At 49.7% G+C, this 25,088-nt stretch overlaps 1 protein-coding gene across 1 annotated transcript in view; it reads left to right on the top strand.

Moving 5' to 3' along the window:
- LOC138447859 (lysosomal alpha-mannosidase-like) overlaps positions 1-25,088 on the top strand; it is a 564,797-nt gene that overhangs the window by 454,347 nt on the left and 85,362 nt on the right. The window contains exon 22 of the mRNA XM_069604298.1: positions 16,710-16,859. Within this exon, the coding sequence (XP_069460399.1) occupies positions 16,710-16,859 (150 nt within the window). The remainder of the gene's footprint in view (positions 1-16,709; positions 16,860-25,088) is intronic.

Raw genomic sequence — 25,088 nt, forward strand, 5'->3', positions numbered from 1 at the left:
GCTGGCAAATTGGCAAATCTTCGATTCCGGTTGCTGCTGTTCAAGCACACAAGCTGGTGTCCTTCTCCCTGGTTAATCCTAACCAGCTCCGAGAATGTCATCCAGGTGGCTTACGAGTTGATTGGTCCTACCAACTCCAAGGAAGAAGTCCTCCTTGAAGGGGCTTCTCTGTCGAGGTGAACTTGGCGATTTGGACCGGCAGCAGGGCTCCACCGGACAAACCAACGGTCCAGTAGTTGCAGCAGCCGTCCTATTCCATCTCGTCTTCGGTTCTTTTGTTCCAGTGGTTGACTCTGCCTTTCAGTCCAAGAGACTCGTCTTTTAAACAGTTTCCTTCCATTCATTCCAGCCTAGCTGCCACTCAACCAGCAGGGTGGCTGGCCTTGATGGACAGTCAGCCAGCCAATCACGCCAGAGTGCCTTTGGGTCTCCTAGGAGACTAAGCACAGGGCGTTTCGGGCACCTCCCTCACTTCCTGGCCACCCCAGAAACTCAGGCGCAAGAGGCGGTCTTCAGTCCTGAAGCCCGCCAAAGGCACAGAAACAAAGGGACCAAACCTGGTTTGGGGCGCAGGGACAAACCCTAGAAGACCTTTCCAAAAGGAAATGGTGAAAAAAGAAGACCGGGACATGTTTAAACAAAGGGGGCTTAGGCGCCATCTTGAAGAACATGGCTCCCGCAATTTTTTGCTACCGATGTTCACGGTCGGGGAAAAATCATGGCAATTCGTTGTAAAACCCCTGCAACCAGCCATTTCGATGGGAAAGGTTTGCATTTAACTGCTACATCAGTTTCTAGACATAGGGGATACTAGGTAACCCCTTCAGCACTCTATTGTAAGATAGTGTGTACGGGGTCTAGGAATTTAAAAAGACTAGTAAAGTCAATTTTAACTTTACATTCTTTGGGAAACAGTTGTTTATCCCAGAGAAGGTATTTAAACCTTGGGACAGCCTAAAAGGCTTCCCTGTGTCACTGCACTGTGGGTGCTGTGTAACACACATGAAAAGATGATGCCTATGGAGTTATCTTTAAGCCCCATAATCAAAGAACACAAGAGTAAACCACACATCAAAATACATGAGTGTGGAAAAAGGCTCACACTCCCTCCAGGTAAAAAAATCAAGTCCTCAAAATCCAGCAAAGTTGCTGGGGATCTATAAGGTATGAGAATTCTCCCTAACAACATTTCGCAACCTGGTGATGGACGCAGAAGATCAACCCTCTGAGTGTCTTGGCTCTGCAGATTCTTCCCTACTTGTTGTCCTTGGTCAAGGTGGGGCAGGTGCACACCTCTATCCAGGTGCATCTGGCGGCTATCTTCCGCTACACCAGGTCTGCAGGACAGTCTTCTCTTTGAGGAACTCCTTCACTAGACGGTGGGACCAAAGGACTGTCTCGATCATTCCTGCCGGTGAAGGCCCCTGCCCCAGCGTGGGAACTCATGTGGTGCTGACATGGCTCATGTGGGCTCTCTTCGAACCTATGCATCAGGCCCCTCACGTTCCTTTAGTGGAAGACGGCTTTTCTCGTGGTCATCACCTCCGCCAGGAGGGTAGGTGAGATCCAGATGCTTTCCTGCAAACAGCCTTATCTGACTTTTCTTGACGGTGGTGCTGCGGGTGCACCCCTCCTTCATGTCAAAGGTTCAGTCGGAAATTCCATCTCAACGTTACCTGTATTTTTTCCAAAACCTTTGTCAACCGCTAAAATGACTTTGCACTCGCTGGAAGTTGGTTGTGGCACGCACAAAGAGTTTCCGGAAGACATCTCACCTGCTTACGAACTTTGGTCCTTTGAACCATGGGAAGGTCTTTTCCAAGGCTTCCATCTCCAGGTGGCCCTCCGGCTGCATCACACACTGTCACCGGTTGGCAAACCGACCGCTGCCCGACTGTCCGATAGCCCATTCCCCCAGAGCGATCGCTCCAACGACAGTGTTCCTGTCTGGTTTTCCCCTGCTGGACATCTGCAGGGCTGCTACGTGGAGGTCCATGCACACCTTCACAAGATTCTACTGCGTCGTCAGGCATTCCAGAGATGAGTCTGGGGTCAGCCAAGCAGGCTACGCAACCTGTTCACTTGAAGGTGAGCCTGTTCCAGAGGTAAGAGTATTTTCTTCTGTTGAGCCTTTCCACCTCCTGTGGTTGTGTAATGTTGTACTGCTATGTATTCTTTATTCATGAGCATGTGAATCCATGCCGCACCCCATGCTGGAGAAGGAACAAGTTACTTACCTGTAACTATTGTTCTCCAGCATGGGCCTAGCATGGATTCACATGTGAATCCTAACTCCTGCTCCCTGCGGTTCTTCTTGGTCATACTGCCACTTTACATGCTACCAAATCTGAAGATGGCTGCCAGAGGAGGGGCTTAGGGAGAGGGCAGTCATTGGCTGGGGGCAGTATGACACAGAGCTCAGTGATCGGTCTATAGGAGAAAGCCAGTTTGTAAACTAAAGTGAAACAGTTTTTTCTTTTACTGAGGATTCCCGGCCTAAGGACGGGGAATATTCATGAGCATGTGAATCCATGCCAGACCCATGCTGGAGAACAATAGTTACAGCTAAGTAAATTGTTGCTTTACTCAGCCTTTATAATATGGCAATCAACACTGTAGTAAAGCTTGTCCAAAGTGTAGTATATGTTGCCTCCACATTCGGTATCCAGACTGAAATCTGTGGACAGAGGGTACAGATGAAACAATATCTTGGGTGCATATCGATCCAGCAAGAGTAGATCATTAATCGGGAATTAAGAAATTAGGAGGGTAAATTCTAAAGTGTCTGAAGGACAAGGGAATATTTTAGGGCAGTTTCCGAGTGATAAATTGGTATTACTATAAGTATGGTGGTTACGCCTGAGCCTCCGTGACAGCAGTCTGCACACAGGACACTCTTTGCAAGGTTAGTGCAGAGTGATTCGCTGTCTGACCCTGACTCGCCATGGGTATCGCTACATATTATCCCCACCAAAAATATCGATGTTTCTGAGGCTTGTGGAATCTGCTTAGATCACATGCTGTGCATAGGCCGACATCTAGTGGAAGCTGCGGAGTATTACAGTTTGTTTTTCGAAACTCGAAAATGGGCGTCGACACAGGCGTGCCAGTAATACTATCCCTAGTGTGACGTCCACTGTACCCAAGATCCCTCACGCGTCTGGGATCCTCAGATTGTTTTTTTCCGCCATACTGGTCGGAAGCATCTTGCGGAGTCCCCTGGCCTTAGCCATACTTTTGCTATTATTGCAATTTAAAATTATTTATTAACATCCTTCCCCACCCCAACGTCGAACATCGATCTCGACGACGGCTGGAGAAGACATCGACCGTCGGCTGCTGCACGACGGATCTGGGCCTCGGAAGGCCGCTGGCCTCGGCCCGGGCCTAGTAGGCCGCTGGCCTCGGCCCTGCAAGTAGGGAGAGTGGGGGGTGGTACATACTCTTCACTCTTGGTATATAGGTACACTATATTTCCTACACTTACCAGCCCGCTGCCTCAAGGTGCGTATGGAGGGTACCCCTTTCCAATTCTGCCCCAAGTGCAATCGCAAATACCCTTGGGTCGACAGGCACGCCACGTGCAATCTCTGCTTGCCGAGGGACCACCCCGAAGCGAACTGCAGAGCGTGTAGTAGGTTTAAACCTAAAACACTTAAGGACCGTTCGACAAAGCGTTGGGCCCACCACGCCAGGCAGGCAGCCATGGCAGCGGAGGGCGCCTTCAGCGATGGCAGCGACGCCGTACTTTCGGACGGCGAGGGCATTACGGCGTCGAAAGACTGCCGAGCGCAGGTCCCCGACCTCGGAAGGTTGTCCGGCAGGGCGGCTATGGGGAAGACCCCCGGCGACGCAAGCGCTACACCTACACACACTAAGCACACTAAGTCCAACCGAACCTCGACGACGTCGACTTCTCGGAAAGAGGCACGGATAGAACGGTCCGACTCGGTGTCCTCTGGGCGCTCTCGATCGAGATCGCCTCATGACGCAAGGCAATCATCCACTCTTGCCAAGAGTGCCTCGCTCCCTAGATTAACGGAAGTTCGATCGTCGGAAGACGAAGACGACTTCCACCCCCAGGCCGCGCTCCAAGAGACCGAGAGCGCAGTTAACACCAGCGAGGCCCCACGCTCGAAACAAGATACCTCTCCCGACCCTCGGCGCCAGGCGTCGAAAGTCTCTGGGGCCTCTAAGGGGCAGGGAAAACATTTTTCCACGCACGGGGAGGGAGGGAAACAGCGGAAAGCTCAGCCTTCCACTCCTGTAAGACCATCCTTCCACCCCAAGCAGACAGATAAACATAAATCTACTGGGACATCAACATCCAGCAAGGGTACCCTTGATAAGTCCTCTAAGTTGCCTACTAAAGTCATACCCTGTTCCAAAGAATGGTCCAGTGAGGACATAGACAGGGTCATGTCAAGGATGTCTTCCTTAGCGGATTTTTATGACAAAAACCCAGAACATTTCCTTTCGTATGACCCTCAAGGGGCCACACCCTCAGGCTCCTCTGATCCTATCCCCCTAAGTAAAAAGGCCCGGGTCGAAAGACCTGACCCCTTCGAGGTGCAGCCTTACTCTACTCCATACTCTACTCCACACCCCAGATACCAAGGACAACCTTTCCCTGAAGGGGACCAGGAGTTTTCAATTATGGAGGAACGAACCGGGTCTGAATACTATGCGGAGGATGAGGACCTGGAGGAGGTAGAAGATGAGGAAAATTACAGAGTAGATTCCCCGGTAGAGAGCGAAGCCCCAGTTACCGACTCGCCAGTTGATAACCAACCCCTCCTTAATGAAGTTCTTGCTCGCGCAGCAGAACATTTTCACATTGACACCCACGGTGTACAGGAGGAAAGGGACTTTGCAGAAGAGTTGGTGGGAGAGAGGAGGCCGGTCGCTCAGACCATCCCTATCCTTAAATCCATCCAACGTAGAATAGATCCATCCCTGGTGAATCCTAACCTCACCAGAGCCGTGAACCCCAGAGTCGAAAAACTTTTTCGGGCAGCCCAGTCTGACCCTCTTTATATAAGAGGTCATCTTAAACCAGACTCCCTAGTGGTTACCAACACTCGGAAGAGGGCTGGGACACCCTTATCGTCGTCAGAAGCTCCTCCCGACAAGGAGAGCAAAAGACTGTACGGGTTTGGCAGGAAGGTAGCCTCAACGTCCGCCTACCAAGCAAGGATTGCAAACTCCACCACCCTGTTGGCAAGTTACAACTGCCATCAATGGGAAGAGGTCGCGGCGCTCATAGCCTCTGCTCCTGAACCGTTAAAGGGCCAGTTGGCTCGGATCTCGGCAGAAGGGAGAGCCGTGTCTGGTTGCATATTGAAAGCAACTTTCGACGCTGCAGACAACGCAGGAAGATTGATAGCAGAAGGAACTGTTATCAAGAGACATGCGTGGTTACGGCAGTCGGGGTTCAAAACAGAAACACAGGCTTCATTAATAGACAAGCCGGTGGAACCAGATCTATTGTTTGGGAAAGCGGTCGAAGACGCACTTAAGAATGCCAAGGACGAGTATGAGTGTTAGGCAGAAACCTGTGCAGTTCCCTTGGGGAACACTGCAAAAGATTTAAGACTACAGGTAGAGCAGTAAACCCCTTTGGTAGCAGTCTGTACCACCCAGATTTACCTGGTAGCTGTGGCTGAGCAGTCAGACTTCTCTCAAGAAGAGTTAGGCAGTATGTAAAGTATACACAATATGTACCAAAACACAATAGCACAAGCAAACACTGACCAGAGCTTGGTTTCAAAAGAATATAGTTATTTATTTAAAATACACATAAGTTAAAAACACTCTAGTAAAAATATAGTAAAAGCACTTCAACACAGTTATACTGAAAGTAAATTCAATCCTTTCTCCTATCTAGACAACTCTAGGTTAACACCACTTAATTAAAACAGAGGTGAGTGCTTAACGTTAGATGACACTCTAGTAGTTTCCAAGAAAGGGAGAGAAAAAGCAGAAATAGGTTAGACACACCACTCTAAGGTCCAGAACACTTGCAATAGGCTTAAAGAAGAATAAAGTCACAGGTGAGCAAAAGTCACTAGGCAGGGCCCACTCTTAGAGTAGCCGGAGCGAAAATGTGCCCAAGATCACACTGGTAGTTAGAGATTCAAAGTCTTGCAAAGAGTCAAAAAGAGTTTAGAGTGGCTCAGAAAGTTTAGCCAAAGTGTCCCAGGCACTCCCAGGTTCGAAAGCCGGGGACTAAATCTACCCCGTACAGTCGGTAGCAAGGGAAGCCAGGCGGAACACAGTACCTTAAGCGGAAAGGATCCTCCAGCGGGGGCAGTTGTTCCAGGCAGCGACAGCAAGGCTCGACGTCGGTCAGGGGAGAAGAATATCTCGCTGAAGAGCAGAAGAGAAAGGTCGTAGCACTGCCCGGGAAGAAACCAGCCGCGGAGTCCTCCGGTTAAAGGGTTGGTACCGACTTTCGCGGTATGGGGGTAAAGTGTGGTATTCCGGATGCCGGGGTACTTGGCACAGGCAAGGCGGCCACGAGATACCTCAAAAGGACGGAAAGAAGGCGAAAACTGGTTGTCCCCACCAGTCAAGGGAAGGAGCCACTCCGTTAAGAGTTCTCCTCGGTCGTCGGGAAAAAGTGGTGAGACGGTTCAGCAGGGCTCCACCGGGTGGTGTCGTCGAAGCAGGTCGGCTCAGCTCTTCCCTCGTCGGATTCTTGGTCCTGTGGCGACTTCTGAAGTCCCAGTCCCCAAAGCCCTGCTTTTATGCAGCAAACCCCCATTCACCCAGCCTAGCTGTCACTCAAACATGCTAAGTGGTGAGCCGGGCGGCTCACCACTTGGGCCAATCAGGACGGAGTGCGACTTGAGTTACCAAGGTAACTCAGTCCAGGGTGCCTAAATCCCCCTCCACCCCTCCTAAGTACCCCAGACAGAGTGGCACCACTTTGGAGGGCTTCTGTGGAGAAGCCCGCCAAAAGTGGAACAAAGGGCTCCACTTTGGGTCAGAGTTACAGAGGCGAACACCAACGCCATTTTAGAATCAAGTTTTGGCAAAAAGTCCCAACCGGAGTTATAAAAATAAATATATAAACCGGCGGTATGTTTAAGGCTACCGTAAATAAATAATTAAATGTGTTAGCCTAAAACAATGGGAAATCCCATAGGGAAATATTCGCGGTCGAATATAAAAAGTAGTTTCCACTGCCACCAGCCAAAACTCGATCAGGGGGGACGGAGACGTGCCCCCTCGACTAACAGACCCTGGGGCAATCGAATTGCCCCAGCCAGTACGTCCACAATATGATGGTTTGTACTGGTTCTGTTCAGGATTCAAGACTAGCAAAGTCTTTGGTGACTTTACATGCCCTGGGAGACAGTAGTCAGTCCCAGGGTATGGAGTCTATGTTGGGGAGTCCCTAGGACACCCCTGGGTCACGGCACAGAGGGTGCTGTGTGACCCACATCACAAAAATACATGAGGCCCTATGGAGTAAAAGACCCCATAGCCCATTCAACACAAGGTTTAACCAAGAAAACACACTTCAACATGTCCAAGAGTGAGGGTAAAAGAGTCTCACTCTTGGCAGGAGAAAAAAATTAAACCCCAGAAATCCAGCAAAGCTGCTGGGGGACTCACTAGGTAGGGAAATTCAGCCTAACCAGAGAATTCTCCCTAACACTCGCCCCCCCCAGACTAAGGGACAGGAGGATTTAATCCACTCCTGGATGAACCTCATACCTCTAGTCGATGATATACATCCTAGAGAGTCCATCAGCATTTTGATGGTGACACCTTGACCTATGTTCAATGGAGAACTCAAAGGTTTTCTTTTGCAAGCTAACGGACCTACAGACCCTTTGAGGAACATCAGTCTTTTTGTTATAGGGGATCTGGTTGACCAGTCCCTCAGAAGTTGGTACAACTTCTGAACCTATGTTAGGCTTTTTGAAGGGGTCCTTATAAAGGATTCCCTTAGATCTAGAGGGGCCTCCAAGGTTCCTCACCACCTCTCTTGTGGGAGCAGGTTGGGTCTTAGGCCTCTTGGTTGGAGGGGTTGGGGTTAGGCAATGTACCTGCTTCCCCTTCCTCTTAGATCTACCCTTACCTATTTTAGGAGTTCCCCCCCTAATATTAGGATTTGAGTTGGGGTCTTCAGTAGAAGGTCCAACAGTCTGAAGGTTTTTGGCCTTAGACTTTTCTTTTCTGGTTTTCCACCAGCACTGAGAATTACCAGTTCTCTCAGGTCCAGATAGGGGCCTAGTTGGTCTATCCACCTCTTCCTCAGAAGCAGGGGGAGTCAGAGACTCTGAGACTAGGGGAACATTGCTGGAGCTTGGTTGGGGCGCCCATGTTCCTAGCATACTATCCTGAAATGTGCCTGGGTTAGAGGTCAACTTACTAACACCAGGGCTTGTAGTGGGGTTCTCAGTAGAGGGTCCCACAGGCTTAGAAGGGTCCTTCAAGGTAGCCTGTCTAGCCAATTTGGTTAAGTTCTGCTTCTCCATACTGGGAGGCCTGGGGGTATGTGACACTACTCCTAGAGTTCTTAGGTCATTCCCCAACAGGACCTTCCCAGGTACCTCAGTCTGAACACTGACAGGGATCCTCACTGTCATGTTGTTACACTGAATGAGGGCTGGTAGAATAGGAACCATTTGGACAGGGCCTCCAGACATTTTAGTGGGACCTTTGGGTGCTTTGGCCACATCCTCAGGTTGAAAGAAGCTTTCATCCACTACTGTTCTGCTGGCCCCAGTGTCTCTCCTGGCAGGAGTATCCTGGCCATTGACAAGAACACTGTCCACATAATACACCTTAGAGTTAACAGGTAGGGAGTTATACACAACCCTATTCTGGGGACTAACCAGACCCATAGGCTCTAAGTTTACAGTTGCTTGAAGACCCAAGGGTTCTTCAGCAAAGAGTTCAAAGTGGGCACTAGCCATCTGTACTTCATCCTCAGGAGTGAAGGCTAAGGAGACTGTGCTGATCCCTGCAGGTTTACCCTTGCACTTGGGATCTCCTTTGATATGGTCAGTACCCTGACAGACATAGCATTGTCCAAATGCTCTCTGGAAGGGTGGCTTGTTCTGACCTCCTTCTGGCTTGTGGCCAGAAGGTACAGTAGCCTGACTAGGTTTCCCATGTGGCTTACCCTGGTTATTTTGTGGTTTGGGGCCCTCTTTGGGATAGGAATTATTAGAATTCTCCTTGGAGTCTTTTTTTGGCTGTTTCTCCCCATCCTTCTTCTGAGTGACCCCAGAATCCTTGTGAGTGGCCCTGTTGGCAACCCACAAGTCAGCAGCCTTAGCTAGTTTCCGGGAATCTAATTCCTTGGAATCAGCCAAGTGTTGTCTGAGCTCAGGAGAGCAGGCATCATAAATAGTCTCCAACATAAACAAATTCTTCATACCTTCATAAGTGTTCACCTTGTAACCCTTAATCCATCCCTCTAAGTTTTTCAAACATTCACTCACCCAGGTAGCCCAAGGGGTACCATCATGCTTTTTGAGGCTCCTAAACCTCTTAAGATACTGGGAAGGGGTCTTCCCAAACCTAGCTATCAAAGCTAGTTTCACACATTCATAGTCCTTCCTATCCTCCTCCCCCATCTCCATTACTACATCAGTTGCAACAGGGGGAAGCCTAGAGAACAACCAGGTGAGTAAGTCATTTCCTGTGATGTTCTGGAGCCCATGATTATATTCAAACAGAGACAACCAATCCAACACATCCAACTTAGGCTCATACATACCAACCAATTCTTTAGGCATCCGGGGTCTTTTAGGACTGGAACTTCTAGAGGAGCCAGAGAGAGAAACATTCTCAACAGATAATTTCTTCATTTCTAAGTCATACTTGAGCTCCATTTCCCTTAGCCTTAGTTCTTTGTCAGTTTGAGCATTAAGTTTCTTATACTCCAATTCTAGCTTCATTTTCTCCAGTTCAAAGTACTGAGGACTAAATGTGGGACCTGGTAAAGGTCCAGTAGGCACAGCAGGTAGAGCAGGCAGAGGCCTAGGGGGGACAGTTACAACAGCCTCACCCTCCTCTTCTGACTCTTCCTCAGAAACATCAACATTTTGCTCCATGTTAACTTCAATACTGTCATCTACAGTTGCTGGAGTGGTAGGCTCCTCTGAACCATCACCCAGACTTTGGTTAGCTAACAATCTTTCAATCAGCTCCATTTTCTTGCCCTTAGTCAGGAGATCCTTATGTTTACAGAGCATTCTTAAACAATCAGCAGTTTTGGCTGCAAGGGACTCTTGACTATAGCTTTCTATAACTGACATGTTAGAGGTTTTACTTTTTCAGTGCTAAGCTTTGTGGTTAGTTGTACTAAGGTATCTAAAGCACAATAAAATGTATACTCAATACAAATCCCACCGCTGTACACCAGTGTTAGGCAGAAACCTGTGCAGTTCCCTTGGGGAACACTGCAAAAGATTTAAGACTACAGGTAGAGCAGTAAACCCCTTTGGTAGCAGTCTGTACCACCCAGATTTACCTGGTAGCTGTGGCTGAGCAGTCAGACTTCTCTCAAGAAGAGTTAGGCAGTATGTAAAGTATACACAATATGTACCAAAACACAATAGCACAAGCAAACACTGACCAGAGCTTGGTTTCAAAAGAATATAGTTATTTATTTAAAATACACATAAGTTAAAAACACTCTAGTAAAAATATAGTAAAAGCACTTCAACACAGTTATACTGAAAGTAAATTCAATCCTTTCTCCTATCTAGACAACTCTAGGTTAACACCACTTAATTAAAACAGAGGTGAGTGCTTAACGTTAGATGACACTCTAGTAGTTTCCAAGAAAGGGAGAGAAAAAGCAGAAATAGGTTAGACACACCACTCTAAGGTCCAGAACACTTGCAATAGGCTTAAAGAAGAATAAAGTCACAGGTGAGCAAAAGTCACTAGGCAGGGCCCACTCTTAGAGTAGCCGGAGCGAAAATGTGCCCAAGATCACACTGGTAGTTAGAGATTCAAAGTCTTGCAAAGAGTCAAAAAGAGTTTAGAGTGGCTCAGAAAGTTTAGCCAAAGTGTCCCAGGCACTCCCAGGTTCGAAAGCCGGGGACTAAATCTACCCCGTACAGTCGGTAGCAAGGGAAGCCAGGCGGAACACAGTACCTTAAGCGGAAAGGATCCTCCAGCGGGGGCAGTTGTTCCAGGCAGCGACAGCAAGGCTCGACGTCGGTCAGGGGAGAAGAATATCTCGCTGAAGAGCAGAAGAGAAAGGTCGTAGCACTGCCCGGGAAGAAACCAGCCGCGGAGTCCTCCGGTTAAAGGGTTGGTACCGACTTTCGCGGTATGGGGGTAAAGTGTGGTATTCCGGATGCCGGGGTACTTGGCACAGGCAAGGCGGCCACGAGATACCTCAAAAGGACGGAAAGAAGGCGAAAACTGGTTGTCCCCACCAGTCAAGGGAAGGAGCCACTCCGTTAAGAGTTCTCCTCGGTCGTCGGGAAAAAGTGGTGAGACGGTTCAGCAGGGCTCCACCGGGTGGTGTCGTCGAAGCAGGTCGGCTCAGCTCTTCCCTCGTCGGATTCTTGGTCCTGTGGCGACTTCTGAAGTCCCAGTCCCCAAAGCCCTGCTTTTATGCAGCAAACCCCCATTCACCCAGCCTAGCTGTCACTCAAACATGCTAAGTGGTGAGCCGGGCGGCTCACCACTTGGGCCAATCAGGACGGAGTGCGACTTGAGTTACCAAGGTAACTCAGTCCAGGGTGCCTAAATCCCCCTCCACCCCTCCTAAGTACCCCAGACAGAGTGGCACCACTTTGGAGGGCTTCTGTGGAGAAGCCCGCCAAAAGTGGAACAAAGGGCTCCACTTTGGGTCAGAGTTACAGAGGCGAACACCAACGCCATTTTAGAATCAAGTTTTGGCAAAAAGTCCCAACCGGAGTTATAAAAATAAATATATAAACCGGCGGTATGTTTAAGGCTACCGTAAATAAATAATTAAATGTGTTAGCCTAAAACAATGGGAAATCCCATAGGGAAATATTCGCGGTCGAATATAAAAAGTAGTTTCCACTGCCACCAGCCAAAACTCGATCAGGGGGGACGGAGACGTGCCCCCTCGACTAACAGACCCTGGGGCAATCGAATTGCCCCAGCCAGTACGTCCACAATATGATGGTTTGTACTGGTTCTGTTCAGGATTCAAGACTAGCAAAGTCTTTGGTGACTTTACATGCCCTGGGAGACAGTAGTCAGTCCCAGGGTATGGAGTCTATGTTGGGGAGTCCCTAGGACACCCCTGGGTCACGGCACAGAGGGTGCTGTGTGACCCACATCACAAAAATACATGAGGCCCTATGGAGTAAAAGACCCCATAGCCCATTCAACACAAGGTTTAACCAAGAAAACACACTTCAACATGTCCAAGAGTGAGGGTAAAAGAGTCTCACTCTTGGCAGGAGAAAAAAATTAAACCCCAGAAATCCAGCAAAGCTGCTGGGGGACTCACTAGGTAGGGAAATTCAGCCTAACCAGAGAATTCTCCCTAACAATGAGACTCTCAAATCCCTTGGCCAGCTTACCAACAAACCCCCTAATCAGAGGGGGAACAGTAATTTTCGTCGCCCACGCGGCCAAAATTCACAAAGAGGCAACTATGCCCAAGGACAGGGTACACAATGGAACAACAACCAGCAGTCTACCCAAAGTTACAGTAAAGGTAACAAGAGAGGTCGTGGAAGAGGCAGAGGCAGCCCCAACAAGGGAGGTGGCACGCCTCCGCCAAAGCAGTGACGCTCAGTTCAGGGTCCCTTCTCACGCAACCCCAGTAGGGGGACGCATTTCCAACTTCACCCAGGCTTGGGAAGGGATCACCTCAGACAGATGGGTGCTGTCAACAGTGTCCACAGGATATTGTATAGAATTACTGCAGCGTCCCCGGAACCACCCTCCACGACAAAGAATACACTCCTTAGAACATCAGAAGATCCTTCTCGAGGAGATCGCCATTCTGCTAGAAAAGGACGCGATAGAACTCGTCCCAGGACACCAGGTAAACAAGGGTATCTATTCAACTTACTTCCTTGTGCCAAAGAAAGATTTGACAATGCGCCCAGTATTGGACTTGCGGCCTGCCAACAAGTATGTCAAGCCCCAAAAATTCCGTATGACCACGCTACAAGAGGTAATCCCCCTCCTAAAAAAGGGGGACTACATGGCAACCTTGGATATGAAAGATGCTTATTTTCATATTTCCATGCTCCCGGCGCACAAAAAATACTTGCGCTTCAAAGTGGACAGTCGCCACTACCAATTCAAGGTACTGCCCTTCGGGATAGCTTCAGCACCAAGGGTATTCACCAAGGTACTGGCGGTGGCAGCTGCACACCTACGCAGGGAGGCAATCCCAGTGTACCCTTATCTGGACGACTGGCTCATAACGGGGGAAACCCCAAGAATTTGCAGGTCAAACATTCAGAGGACTATCGACCTCCTCCACGAGTTAGGCTTCTCTATCAACGAGAAAAAGTCAAGTCTGGTGCCAAGCACCTCAAAACAGTTCCTAGGAGCAATCCTAGATACTCAGAAAGGGTTGACCTTCCCCTCGGAAGAGAGAATTCGGAATATACTACTGCAAATTCCACATTATCAGTCAGGTCAACAAATAACGGTACGCAAAGCAATGCGGTTACTGGGCATGATGGCGTCATGCATTTACCTGGTCCCCCACGCGCGTCTGCGCATGCGTCCCATGCAGGAATGGTTGGCGAAACAGTGGTCTCAGGCAAGTGGTCAGTGGGACGATCTAGTGGTCGTTTCGCCAACACTCGTACAGAGCTTACACTGGTGGACAAAAGAGAATCTCGCAAGGGGAAAACCCTTTTACGATCCCGAAGTACAAGCAGTGGTAACTACAGATGCTTGCCTGACTGGGTGGGGAGCTCACCATCTCCACCACACAGCTCAGGGTCTCTGGTCTCACTCAGTAGCCAAGAACCACATCAACCTGCTAGAGCTTCTGGCAGTATTCCGAGCGCTTCGGGCGTTCGAGCCCCATCTACTAAACTTGTCGGTGCAGATCCGGACGGACAGCACGACAGCCATGTTCTATCTGAACAAACAAGGAGGGACTCGTTCGCCAAATCTGTCCAAGCTTGCCCAGAAAATCTGGATATGGGCACTCAGACGGAACATCTTCCTATCAGCACAACATGTTCCAGGGGAGCTCAATTCCCTAGCGGATGCCCTAAGCAGAGACTCCCTTCCAGAAGAACACGAATGGGTCCTTCACAGAGAGATCGTAGAAAATCTATTCTCTCAGTGGGGTTTCCCCACTATAGACCTATTCGCCACAAGCGAAAACAAACAATGCCCAGGATTTGCATCCAGGTTCCCCCAGCCAGACTCCCAAGGGAACGCCCTGTGGATGAACTGGTCAGGGATGTTTGCGTACGCTTTTCCACCAACCCCTCTCATCAGAAAGGTGGTGTACAAGATGAACAAGGAATCGATGACGCTCATCCTAGTTGCTCCCATGTGGGCGAGACAACCATGGTTTCCACACCTACGCAGGATGGCGCTGTGCGAGCCCATCAAACTCCCAGCCTGGTACAACCTACTGTCCCAACAACAAGGTCTAACAGTGCACCAAGAACCCAACTCAATGAACCTAGCAGCATGGCTCCTGAGGTCATAGAGTTTGGGCATCTCAATTTACCACAGAGGTGTATGGACATCCTAAAAGAATCCAGGAAACCAAACACAAGGCACTGTTACTTTGACAAGTGGAAGAGATTCGTTATTTGGTGCCAGAATAAACAAATCAACCCAGTTGATTGCACTCCTTCCAACGTGGTAACATACATGCTCCACCTGCTGGACGCAGGTTTGGTTTTTAACTCTCTGAAAGTACACCTGGCAGCCCTCTCGGCTTACACCACATCCCATAACAAAGTATCGTGGTGGAAAGTACCAGTAGTTAAAGCCTTCATGGAAGGAGTAAAGAGACTTCACCCTCCTATTTCGAACCCACCGCCAGGATGGGACCTCAATGTGTTGCTTGCTAAGCTCATGGGCCCCTATTTCGAACCCATGCATAAAAGTAGTCTCAAACACCTGACTTATAAAACGGCCTTCTTAGTAGCCATTACCTCCATAAGAAGGGTCAGTGAAATTCAGGCTCTGTCAGTGCAAGATCCTTTCTTTATTATCCACAAAGACAAACTGGTTTTACGCACACACCCTAGGTTCTCACCTAAAGTCATATCTAAATTCCATGTAAACCAGTCCATCGAGCTTCCGGCTTTCTTCCAGAACCCGCAAAGCTCGGCTGAGGTGAAACTACACACCCTTGATGTGCGTAGGGCGGTCCTCTACTATGTAAATAAGACCAGACCGCTAAGAAAAACAGATCAACTGTTTGTCTCCGTAGCTACAGGCAGAGAGGGGGATCACGTCTCTAAAGGCGCGATCTCGAAGTGGATTATCAACTGTATACAGCTGTGTTACTCTCTTTCTGAAAAAACTCTGCCTTTTACGCCAAGGGCCCATTCTACTAGAGGCATTGGTGCCACTCTGGCTTTCATTGCAAATGTTCCCCTCGACACCATTTGCAAAGCAGCTACTTGGAGCTCTATTCACACTTTTACTCAGCATTACTGCATTGACACTCATTCCAAGACAGATACACAAGTGGGACAAGCGGTTCTAAGACACCTGTTTGCTCATGACCCTTCTCACATCCCACCTCCTTCTTCGGGTACTGCTCGCTAATCTATGCACAGCATGTGATCTAAGCAGATTCCACAAGCCTCAGAAGGGATACATTACTCACCGTAATCGTATTTCTGATGCTTGTATCTGCTTAGATTCACATGCGACCCACCCTTCCTCCCCTCCGAGAGAAGGCGCATGATTGCTTGTAGTCTTACCTTCTGTCTATCTGCTTGGATTATCTGTACTCACGCTACTCCTCATGCTTCCTCATGTCAGAAAAAATACAATCTGAGGATCCCAGACGCGTGAGGGATCTTGGGTACAGTGGACGTCACACTAGGGATAGTATTACTGGCACGCCTGTGTCGACGCCCATTTTCGAGTTTCGAAAAACAAACTGTAATACTCCGCAGCTTCCACTAGATGTCGGCCTATGCACAGCATGTGAATCTAAGCAGATACAAGCATCAGAAATACGATTACGGTGAGTAATGTATCCCATATATGGCCGTCTGGAACGGCCATAGGCAATATTTTTGGGGGATCATTTTTGGGGTTCTTGGGAGCGGGGGTTGCGGGTGTGTCCCCCGCTCCTTTAAAAATAATGCGGGGTGTCCCCCGCAGGTTCCATGCCTTAATATCGCAGCAAAAATATGGCGATATTTCTACGGGATATTAACACATGGAACACTCACCATGTAGTCACGCATCTTCTGCAACGCACCTCAGACCTACTTCACTTTCTTCCATAGCTCACTTACCGTGGAAATTCAGTAGAGCTATTGGCTATATAACAACACTTGTACCAGGCCATGTGCGTGATTGTGTTCATCTACTGTACAGTGAACAGCCGATGGACAACTAATTTAACTTTTCCTCTCTTCTCTTGTACCCTAGTTCACATAGTTTCTACCTGTCTAGGTGCCTCCTTTCATTAAAGCAATTTCTCCTATAATCTCGTGCTCCCAATTTGCTTCTCATGTCTGCTTTTGTTCTCACAATCTCACACGCCTTTCTCTCCCATCTACTAGTTCTCGGCTCTGAATGGCGAACTTCCTCTGAATGTCCACATCCTGACCCTGGCGCAGTGGGATGAGAACTCCATCCTGATTCGGCTGGAGAACCAGTTTGAGAAAGGGGAAAGTGCCAATTTCTCTGGACCAGTTGACGTCGACCTGCAGGTATGTATTGGTGGACCAATATTTTGCTTAGGCTTTGTTTCTAGAGCCCAGATATAGCACCCATCTTTTCTAGAAGTAGGTAACGTCTGATCTACCTTCGCTCTCCAAGTAGCACTGGCTGAGCAATCGAGGCAACGTTGCAGGAGGCTGTTTGAAAGGTACAGTAAACTCTTGATTCTGTGCAATTCCCTTGTGTATTCATCATGACCGTTTTATACAAGTCCAATTACCCCAAAATTGCAATGTTGGTCTATCGGACCATAAAAATCAATGGGCCAATGTTGCCTTATGGAGCGGACTATGGTATCTGCACATTGGGCCCCAGAGGGATCCAAATACCTTCAGAAGAATGAGGAGGACTAGACCTGTGTTTGGGTCCCAAGTTCTGCGCATCCCCAGGAAGAGATTTTGCAGAGAGGAGTCACCATGTCACCCAGCAAGGATTACTGCAGTTCAGCTCTGCCTGGGCAGGGGCAGCACAGGGTCCTACAGCGATGGGAGAACAGAACCAAAGGGAAGCAGAGAGTCCTTCAGCAGGCGATCCATGACAAGGCCACTTTGAGAAGCCAGGTTTGGAGCCTGCTAAAGTGGCATCAGTGCAGCCAAGGAGAATTTGCAGAGGTCAGCACAGGAGTCTTGTAATGCTGGAGGAACGGAAGCACAACTTCAAGCAGAATCTGGGGGCCTCAGTAAAGACATGGAGTTGGACACACCATTGAGGGTCCCTTGGAGCAGGAAATGGTGATGGACGGACATGTGCAGCAAATCAAGACCCTCAACCTGTAGGTATGGACCCACAAGCCCTGCTGGAGTCAGAAGGTCTCCCTAGAGACGTGCAGGAGACTAAACGATAGCTCAGCAACTTTTGGAGGTGACCATACCCGGGGGAGGGGTGTGAGAGATGGGGCGAAGGCAAAGGAAGTTGTTGGGACTGATTTTCTATATTCTGGCCTCGTGGATGGATGTATAGAAAGCCAACCTATATTGTGACGGGGACAACTCTGGGAGCTGTAGCCAAACCAGTTCAAGGTAGCAGTGACAAGAGCTCTAGACTAGGTCTCAAGAAGTGGTGAGCTTGTAAAGGGTCCGCAATGAGTACACACAGGGGGGATCACAAATTACACTTAGACAGTATGTATAAAATTGTTATTTATGGCAAAACAACACTATGGAAAATGACTGCTAACTGGTAGAAGTATCACATAACACTAATAATAGATGACATATATACAGCCACTAGAGTAGGGCATAATACAATGTATTTAAATAAACCCTTTATTTTTACAATACATTGTGTTTCTGTGTTTCTTTGGACCATTTGTATTACAATGTCATTTGAACTGATTCTACAGCGCTCTCCCCCTCCTAAAATAAACCTGGCTGCTCTATCAATGCTACCCTGAACTCTGGTGTTAGTCTTGTAAAAACTGTCCTAACAAGGACTTATCCCTGTTAGTCTTCCGAACGGTGCACACATTAACTTCTTTCTCTTATGTATGGCCACATCAAAAAGAGATGCATGAGATTTAGTAGATTAGCAAACATCCATGTTCCAATGGTGCTGAGGCCAGAGATTATTCATCAGTGTCACGCTCCCCTCTGTCATGCACCATTCTCCGACACATGTCCCTGCAACACCTAAGTTCCCCATAGCACGCCCACACCACGCTTCTCCCTCCTCTGGTACTCACATAGGGCGGGGGTCACGTGAGCGGCTGGTTCCTCGTGTCCCTCTGGGACGATTTACCGATCCAAGGCGCGACGGGCGCCATGCGCAGTCCCGATTGTGCCCCTTCTTACAGTGGCAGTTACCCTGGCGCATTGGGGAAGGTATTCGCAAACGATCGCGTCCACATCATGTGACGGTTGGTTCCCGGTCACGCGGTATGAATTCCAGTTCACGTGATACTGTTGCTTCTCACGTGACAAGGAAGCTATCTGTATTTAACCAGTGACTCGCCCACGGATCTTTGCTTCACAGCTGTTTCCTTGGAACTCTGTACGGCGATTACTGTTCTTGTTTCACGGACCTCTCGACCTCGAAATTGCTACACAGACTCCTCGTGGATTTTCCCTTCTGTTTTGGCGTTCTGAATCTGCCCATTAGTTTTCGTTGACAGACTTCAGGATTGTTTCACGGACCTCCTTGTTTCCTCCAACGTCATCTACAGGTGGGCCAGTCGGTGTTTGTTACACACTGCAGTGAGCTCTCCCAACTCACCCTTACCTCCATCTGGGGTGCTGCTCACGTGCCCCCCCACGGACCCACTACCTAAACCCAGTGTGGTTAGCATCAACATCACTGCCATTACTAGTGGCCTTGGGGTTTCCAGTGTTCCGTGGTTCCGGGCTTCTAGCATCTCCCACCTGTGGCCTCAAGGACTGCACAGAGAGTGGTGTTACTTTCTCTGTGTGGTACTTGTGGACGGAGGTCTCTCTAATCTTCACGACAATCAAGTCTTGACAGACTGTGAAGCCGTCAGTCGTGTTGATTATGGAGGGCTCCGCGGATGACCCCATGGCCACTGTGGTTCAGGCGATCACAGTACTAAGGGCAGACATGGCTGCAGCTAATACCCCCATTCATCAACGTCTAGATTCCATACAGAGTGTTCAGCATCCCCTTCCTGCAGGCACCGAATTCGGGGACACAGCATCACTGACCCCTCCCGATTCCCAACATACAGAACCCATACAGAACCCTGTGCCCATGTTACTCCCCACGCCGTTTCCATTAGCAGCCCCCGAAAGATACCATGGTGACCCCAGAAAGTTCTGCACCTTCCTCAATCAATGTAAGCTGCATTTCTCCAGCATTGGTATCTTTCATGGATTCACATGCTTAGAATATTCTCCGTTGTCAGACTGGGAAGGTTCCCAGTCTCACGACGGGGAATATTCTAAGCATGTGAATCCATGAAAGATACCAATGCTGGAGAAATGGAGTTACAGGTAAGAAACTATTCCCTTCTTGTGTAGGCCTTTGGCTTTTCCTGACTCCACCACTAATGCAGCTTTTACGTTATCCCATTTGGCAGGCACTGCAGCTGCCTGGGCCAATCCCCTTCTAGAAAACGACAGCCCCACCCTGTACGACTTTGACCTTCTGGTGGCAGAGATGTCACGGGTCTTTGACACTCGTCACAAGGTCCAGTCCCATGACCTGGAGTTACTGTATCTGAATCAGGGAAGAGGGACGCTCATAGAGTACATCACCTGCTTCAATTAGTTATCAGCCGAAACTTCTTGGCCAGAAAGCAAGAAGTCGGTGTTCCATAGGGGTCTGAGCAATTCCAAGAAAGATGCCCTTTCGGTTGTCCCCTCCTTGCCAACACAGTTCCCAGAACTAGTGGATTTGGCTCTACAGGTCGACGCTCGTCGAACCGAACGCAGAGCTGAAGCCGGGTTCTCTAATCCCTCTGTCTCGACTACTGCCTCTTCCTCCTCTGACTCCCCTGGGGAGCCCATGCAAGTGGGAGGGACCACAGCCCAATCACCCCAACTGAAAGGGAACGAAGGAGGGTGGATAACACCTGTTACTATTGTGGCCTAATCGGACATTTCGTTAAGGAATGCCCACGTCGTCCGAAACCAAAGAACCAGGTTTTTCGGACAGCTCAATCATAGACCCGGGGTCTGGATCGAGCACTCCTTGTTTCTCCCCGGACGCAGTGCCCGCATTTGGTTGCATCAGACCCATTGTGGTACATGCGATCCTGCAACCCACCCCAGACATTACGCATCCCGTTGCCATCATTATTGATTCAGGGGCCACAGGGAACTACATTGACATCGCGTTGGCCTTATCCCTGAACCTCCCTTTGGTAAACAAAACACGCCCTGAGCCCGTACAGGCTGTCGATGGTACTACCCTGGTGTCCGGTCCCGTTAAACAAACGGCACCGCTCAACTTGATCATCCAGTCCACCCATAAAGAAACTATCAGTTTTGACTTGATTGCCATGCCACAGTTTGGTATCATTTGGGGTATTCCATGGCTGAAACAACACAACCCCCTTATTGACTAGGACAGGTCGAGTACATTTTGAATCCGATATATGCCAGGACTTCTCTTGATGCCCCAGGGTAATGAAACACCATCATAGGCATTGGGTGCCATCGCGCATCTCACTCTAGAAGAATCCCAGGTCTCTCCCGTCTGCTCTCATGTAGTAGGCTTGGTCGTCAAGGGCATTCCACCGGATTACCAAGACTTCAAGGAGGTCTTTGATCAAGGGCCCTCTGATGTCCTCCCTCCACATCGTCCGTATGACTGCCCCATAGATTTGCTTCCTGATTCCACCATTCCTACTGGTCGTATTTATTCTCTTTCCCTTTCCGGAAAGCAAGCTTTGAAAACCTACGTACAGAAGTCCCTACGTCTGGGTCACATACGTCCTTCCTCGTCACATGCAGCCAGTCTGATCCTTTTTTTTTTTTGTCCCCAAGAAGGAAGGCGATCTCCGTCTCTGTGTGGACTATCGTCGGCTTAATGCCATCACAAAGAAAGACCGATACCCCTTATAACACCATTACTCGACCGCCTAACACATGCTTCATGCTATACCAAACTAGATCGCAGGGGGGCCTACAATTTGGTTCGTGTCTGTAAGGGGGACGAGTGGAAAACCACATTCTGTACCCGCTATGGGTTATACGAATATACGGTCATGCCATTCGGGCTGTGCAATGCGCCGGCCACGTTTCAACGCTTCATGAACAAAGTCTTCAGTGACATACTGGATGTGTTCATGGTCGTCTATTTGGACGACATCCTCATATTCTCTCGGGATATGCAGGAACACGTGACGCATGTACGCGAAGTTCTGTCCCGATTATGTGAGCGATCCCTCTTTGCGAAGCCCGAGAAGTGCCAGTTCCATGTAGATGAGGTAGAGTTCCTGGGTTTCCGTATCACGCCACGTGGGTTGGCCATGAACCAGTCCAAATTCTGGGCAGTACTGGACTGGCCGACACCACTTAATCTCAAAGCCTTGCAGTCTTTCTTGAGTTTCGCCAACTTTTTCAGGCGTTTTATTGTTGGGTTCTTGTCCATTGTGGTGCCTCTCACTGCTTTGACCAGTCCCCGTGTACCATATCTCTGGTCGGAGGAGCACCAGCATGCCTTTGACCATTTAAAAACGGCCTTTACCACTGCCCTGGTCCTTCAACATCCTGACCCGGAATTACCATTCATAGTTCCTCGTCTGCCCTGTGGGCAATTCTATCCCAATCATGCCCTGCCACAGGCCGGTTACATCCTGTGGCGTTCCATTCTCGCAAATTCACCCCCACTGAGTCACTATACAGTAACCGAAAAAGAGTTGTTGGCAATGAAAGACGCCTTTCAAGTGTGGCGTCACCATCTTTTGGGTGCAAAACGCTGTACGACTGTGTTTACGGACCACCAGAACCTCCAAGACCTGGCCTCCCTCAAGTGTGTTAACTGGAGACAGGTCAGGTGGCACTTGTTTTTGTGGCTTATGACTTCCAAATCAAGCATCGCTCTGGTATCACTCATGGGAAGGCCGATGCGTTGTCTCGTTCCCCTGGTGGCATTTCTTTACCTGTATACCCCAAGTCCTTATTAGGCAAGGGGAATGTTGTATGCCATTGTACTCCACCCCTGCCCCTCTTGGACACTATCCGTACTTGGGTGTCCAGTCACCAGACCAGCTGTCAGAATGGAATCCTGTATATCATGACCGGTTACCCTTTGTGCAAGACAGATTAGTACTACCCACCACAGACACCCATAATCTTGCCCTGGAGTGGTCCCGTGACATAGCCATAAATGGTCACCCCGCTCACAGAGGACATTAGCTCTACTGAAGCGCTGGTGTTGGTGGCCTTCCATGAAACAGGACGTCGACTGTTGTGTAAACTCATGCTCCGTCTGTACTCAGTGTAACCACCGTAAGGGTCGTCCTTTGGGCCTGTTACGACCACTTCGTAACAGACTTGCCAAGGGTACAGGGATTTGACTCCTTCTGGGTGGTGGTGGACTCCTTTACAAAAATGGCTCGCTTCATTCCATGCATGGGCATTCCTTCCGCTCCTGTATTGGCTGGGTTGTTTTTTCAAGTCTGTTTTCTGCTTGTTTGGGTTACCTTCCGTGTTGATTTCTGGTAGGGGTTCCCAATTCACGTCTCGCTTTTGGCGGGCCTTGACTAAGTTATTGGGTGTTGACTCTCGTTACTCCTCGGCCTAACACCCGGAGACGGACGGGCAGACCGAGCGGGTCAACCAGACCCTGGAACAATACCTGCATTGTTTGACACTGCAGTCCTGGTTCTGCGTCTTGCCGAGTTTGCTTACAACAACGCTGTGCACTCCTCCACAGGGTTCTCCCCGTTCTGTGACCTTTACGGTCAGCATCCTTGGCCTCAAGCCCAGGGACCATATCTTTCCAGGACTGAAATCACTACACTGGCTCCCAGTGGCTGCGAGGATTAGGTTCAAAACCCTCTGCTTTCTCCACAAGGCCTTCTGGGGCCTTGGGCCAAAATACCTTCAACTCTCTCTTCCTAAATATCTTTCTTCTCGAGCTCTTCGCTCATCCACCTCCAACTACCTCAGGGTCAGCCGCTTCTCCAAGCAACGAGCTGGGGGTAGATCTCTCTCCGCAGCAGGGGCCTCCCTCTGGAACAGCCTTCCTGCCTCCCTGATACTTGAGGAGAACCATCTCCGGTTCCGGAAGCACCCCAAAATCTTCCTCTTTGCCTCTGCTTTCTCACCCTCTCTCCCCTGCTAAAATCACTGAACCTGCACTGAATCTGCTACTGGGCCACTCACCGATCTCGGTCCTTGGCCCAGCCACTCTTCCCTGCACTGCCTACCTGCACTACGGGACTGTCTCTGTATCCTACAGCCCCTCCTCCCAGCACTTACCCTGCACTTGCCACCTGCTGGCCCTATTATTTATCTTGTATTCTACTAACCATGTACTGCACTTTCCCCTCTCCCCTTCCCCTTGCACTTTTCCCAGTCCCCTCTACCCTTGCACTTGCGCGATCTGAATGACACCTGGCCTAGTAGAATCGTTATCTGTCTCCCCTCCCCCACCCCGCCTCGTTGCGCCTTGAAACACTTGTGTATAGGCGCGTTACAAATGCCATAATCATATCATATCCTCGGGTCCTACCTATCCCTGACTTCTCCCTTTCTGTTAGTCCTGCTGCTACCGTCTGTGTCCGCGATCTGTCCGCTGTCCACTCCCAGACCCAGACCCTTGTTCATCTCCTTGCGGCTCCAGCCTCTCTGAAGTCTGTGGCGGACCGAAAACAATTGTCGGCCCCTGTCCATTCGGTGGGTGATAGGGTCTAGTTATCCACTCGACATCTCAAGTTACCGGGTTGTCGGAAGCTTCTGCCCTGGTTCATAGGGCCTCATGTGGTTTCCCGTGTGATCAATCCCGTGGCTTATTGGCTCCTGGTCCCTAAGGCTTGGCGGCTCCACCCGGTGTTTCACACCTCGCTGCTCAAGCCTTGCCCCGGTCCTACCTGCCTCCGTTCCCCGGCTGCCCCGGTTTCCCTGGGTTCCCCCGATGTGTTCGAGGTCTCTGACATTCTGGGTTTCCGTGTTTTCAGGGGTCGATTGCAGTACTTGGTGGAGTGGGCGGGTTATGGCCCCGATGAACGTTCCTGGGTCCCTGCTGGGGATGTCAATGCTCCCTGTCTCATCTCCCGCTTCCATAGGGATCATCCGTCCTGCCCATGGGGTCGTGGGCTTTTGGGGGGTGGGGGGCCTCTGTCACGCTCCCCTCTGTCATGCACCACACTCTTGACACATGTCCTTGCAACACCTAGGTTCCCCATAGCACGCCCAGACCATGCGTCTCTCTCCTCTGGGACTCACATGGGGCAGGGGTCACGTGAGTGGCTGGTTCCCCGTGTCCCTCTGGGACGATTCACTGATCCAAGACACGGCAGGTGCCATGCGCAGTCCCGATTGTACCACTTCTTACAGTGGCAGTTACCCAGGCGCATTGGGGAAGGTATTCGCAAACGATCGCGTCCACATCACGTGACAGTTGGTTCCCGGTCACGCGGTATGAATTCCCGTTCACGTGATACTGTTGCGTGTCACGTGACAAGGAAGCGATCTATTTAACCAGTGACTCGCCCTCGGATCTTTGCCTCACAGCTGTTTCCTTGGAACTCTGTACAGCCATTACTGTTCTTGTTTCACGGACCTCTCGAAATCGAAATTGCTACACGGACTCCTCTT

The sequence above is a fragment of the Ambystoma mexicanum genome, chromosome 3q (assembly GCF_040938575.1).
Source record: "Ambystoma mexicanum isolate Mex_15411 chromosome 3q, UKY_AmexF1_1, whole genome shotgun sequence".
NCBI classification, from domain to species: Eukaryota; Metazoa; Chordata; class Amphibia; order Caudata; family Ambystomatidae; genus Ambystoma; species Ambystoma mexicanum.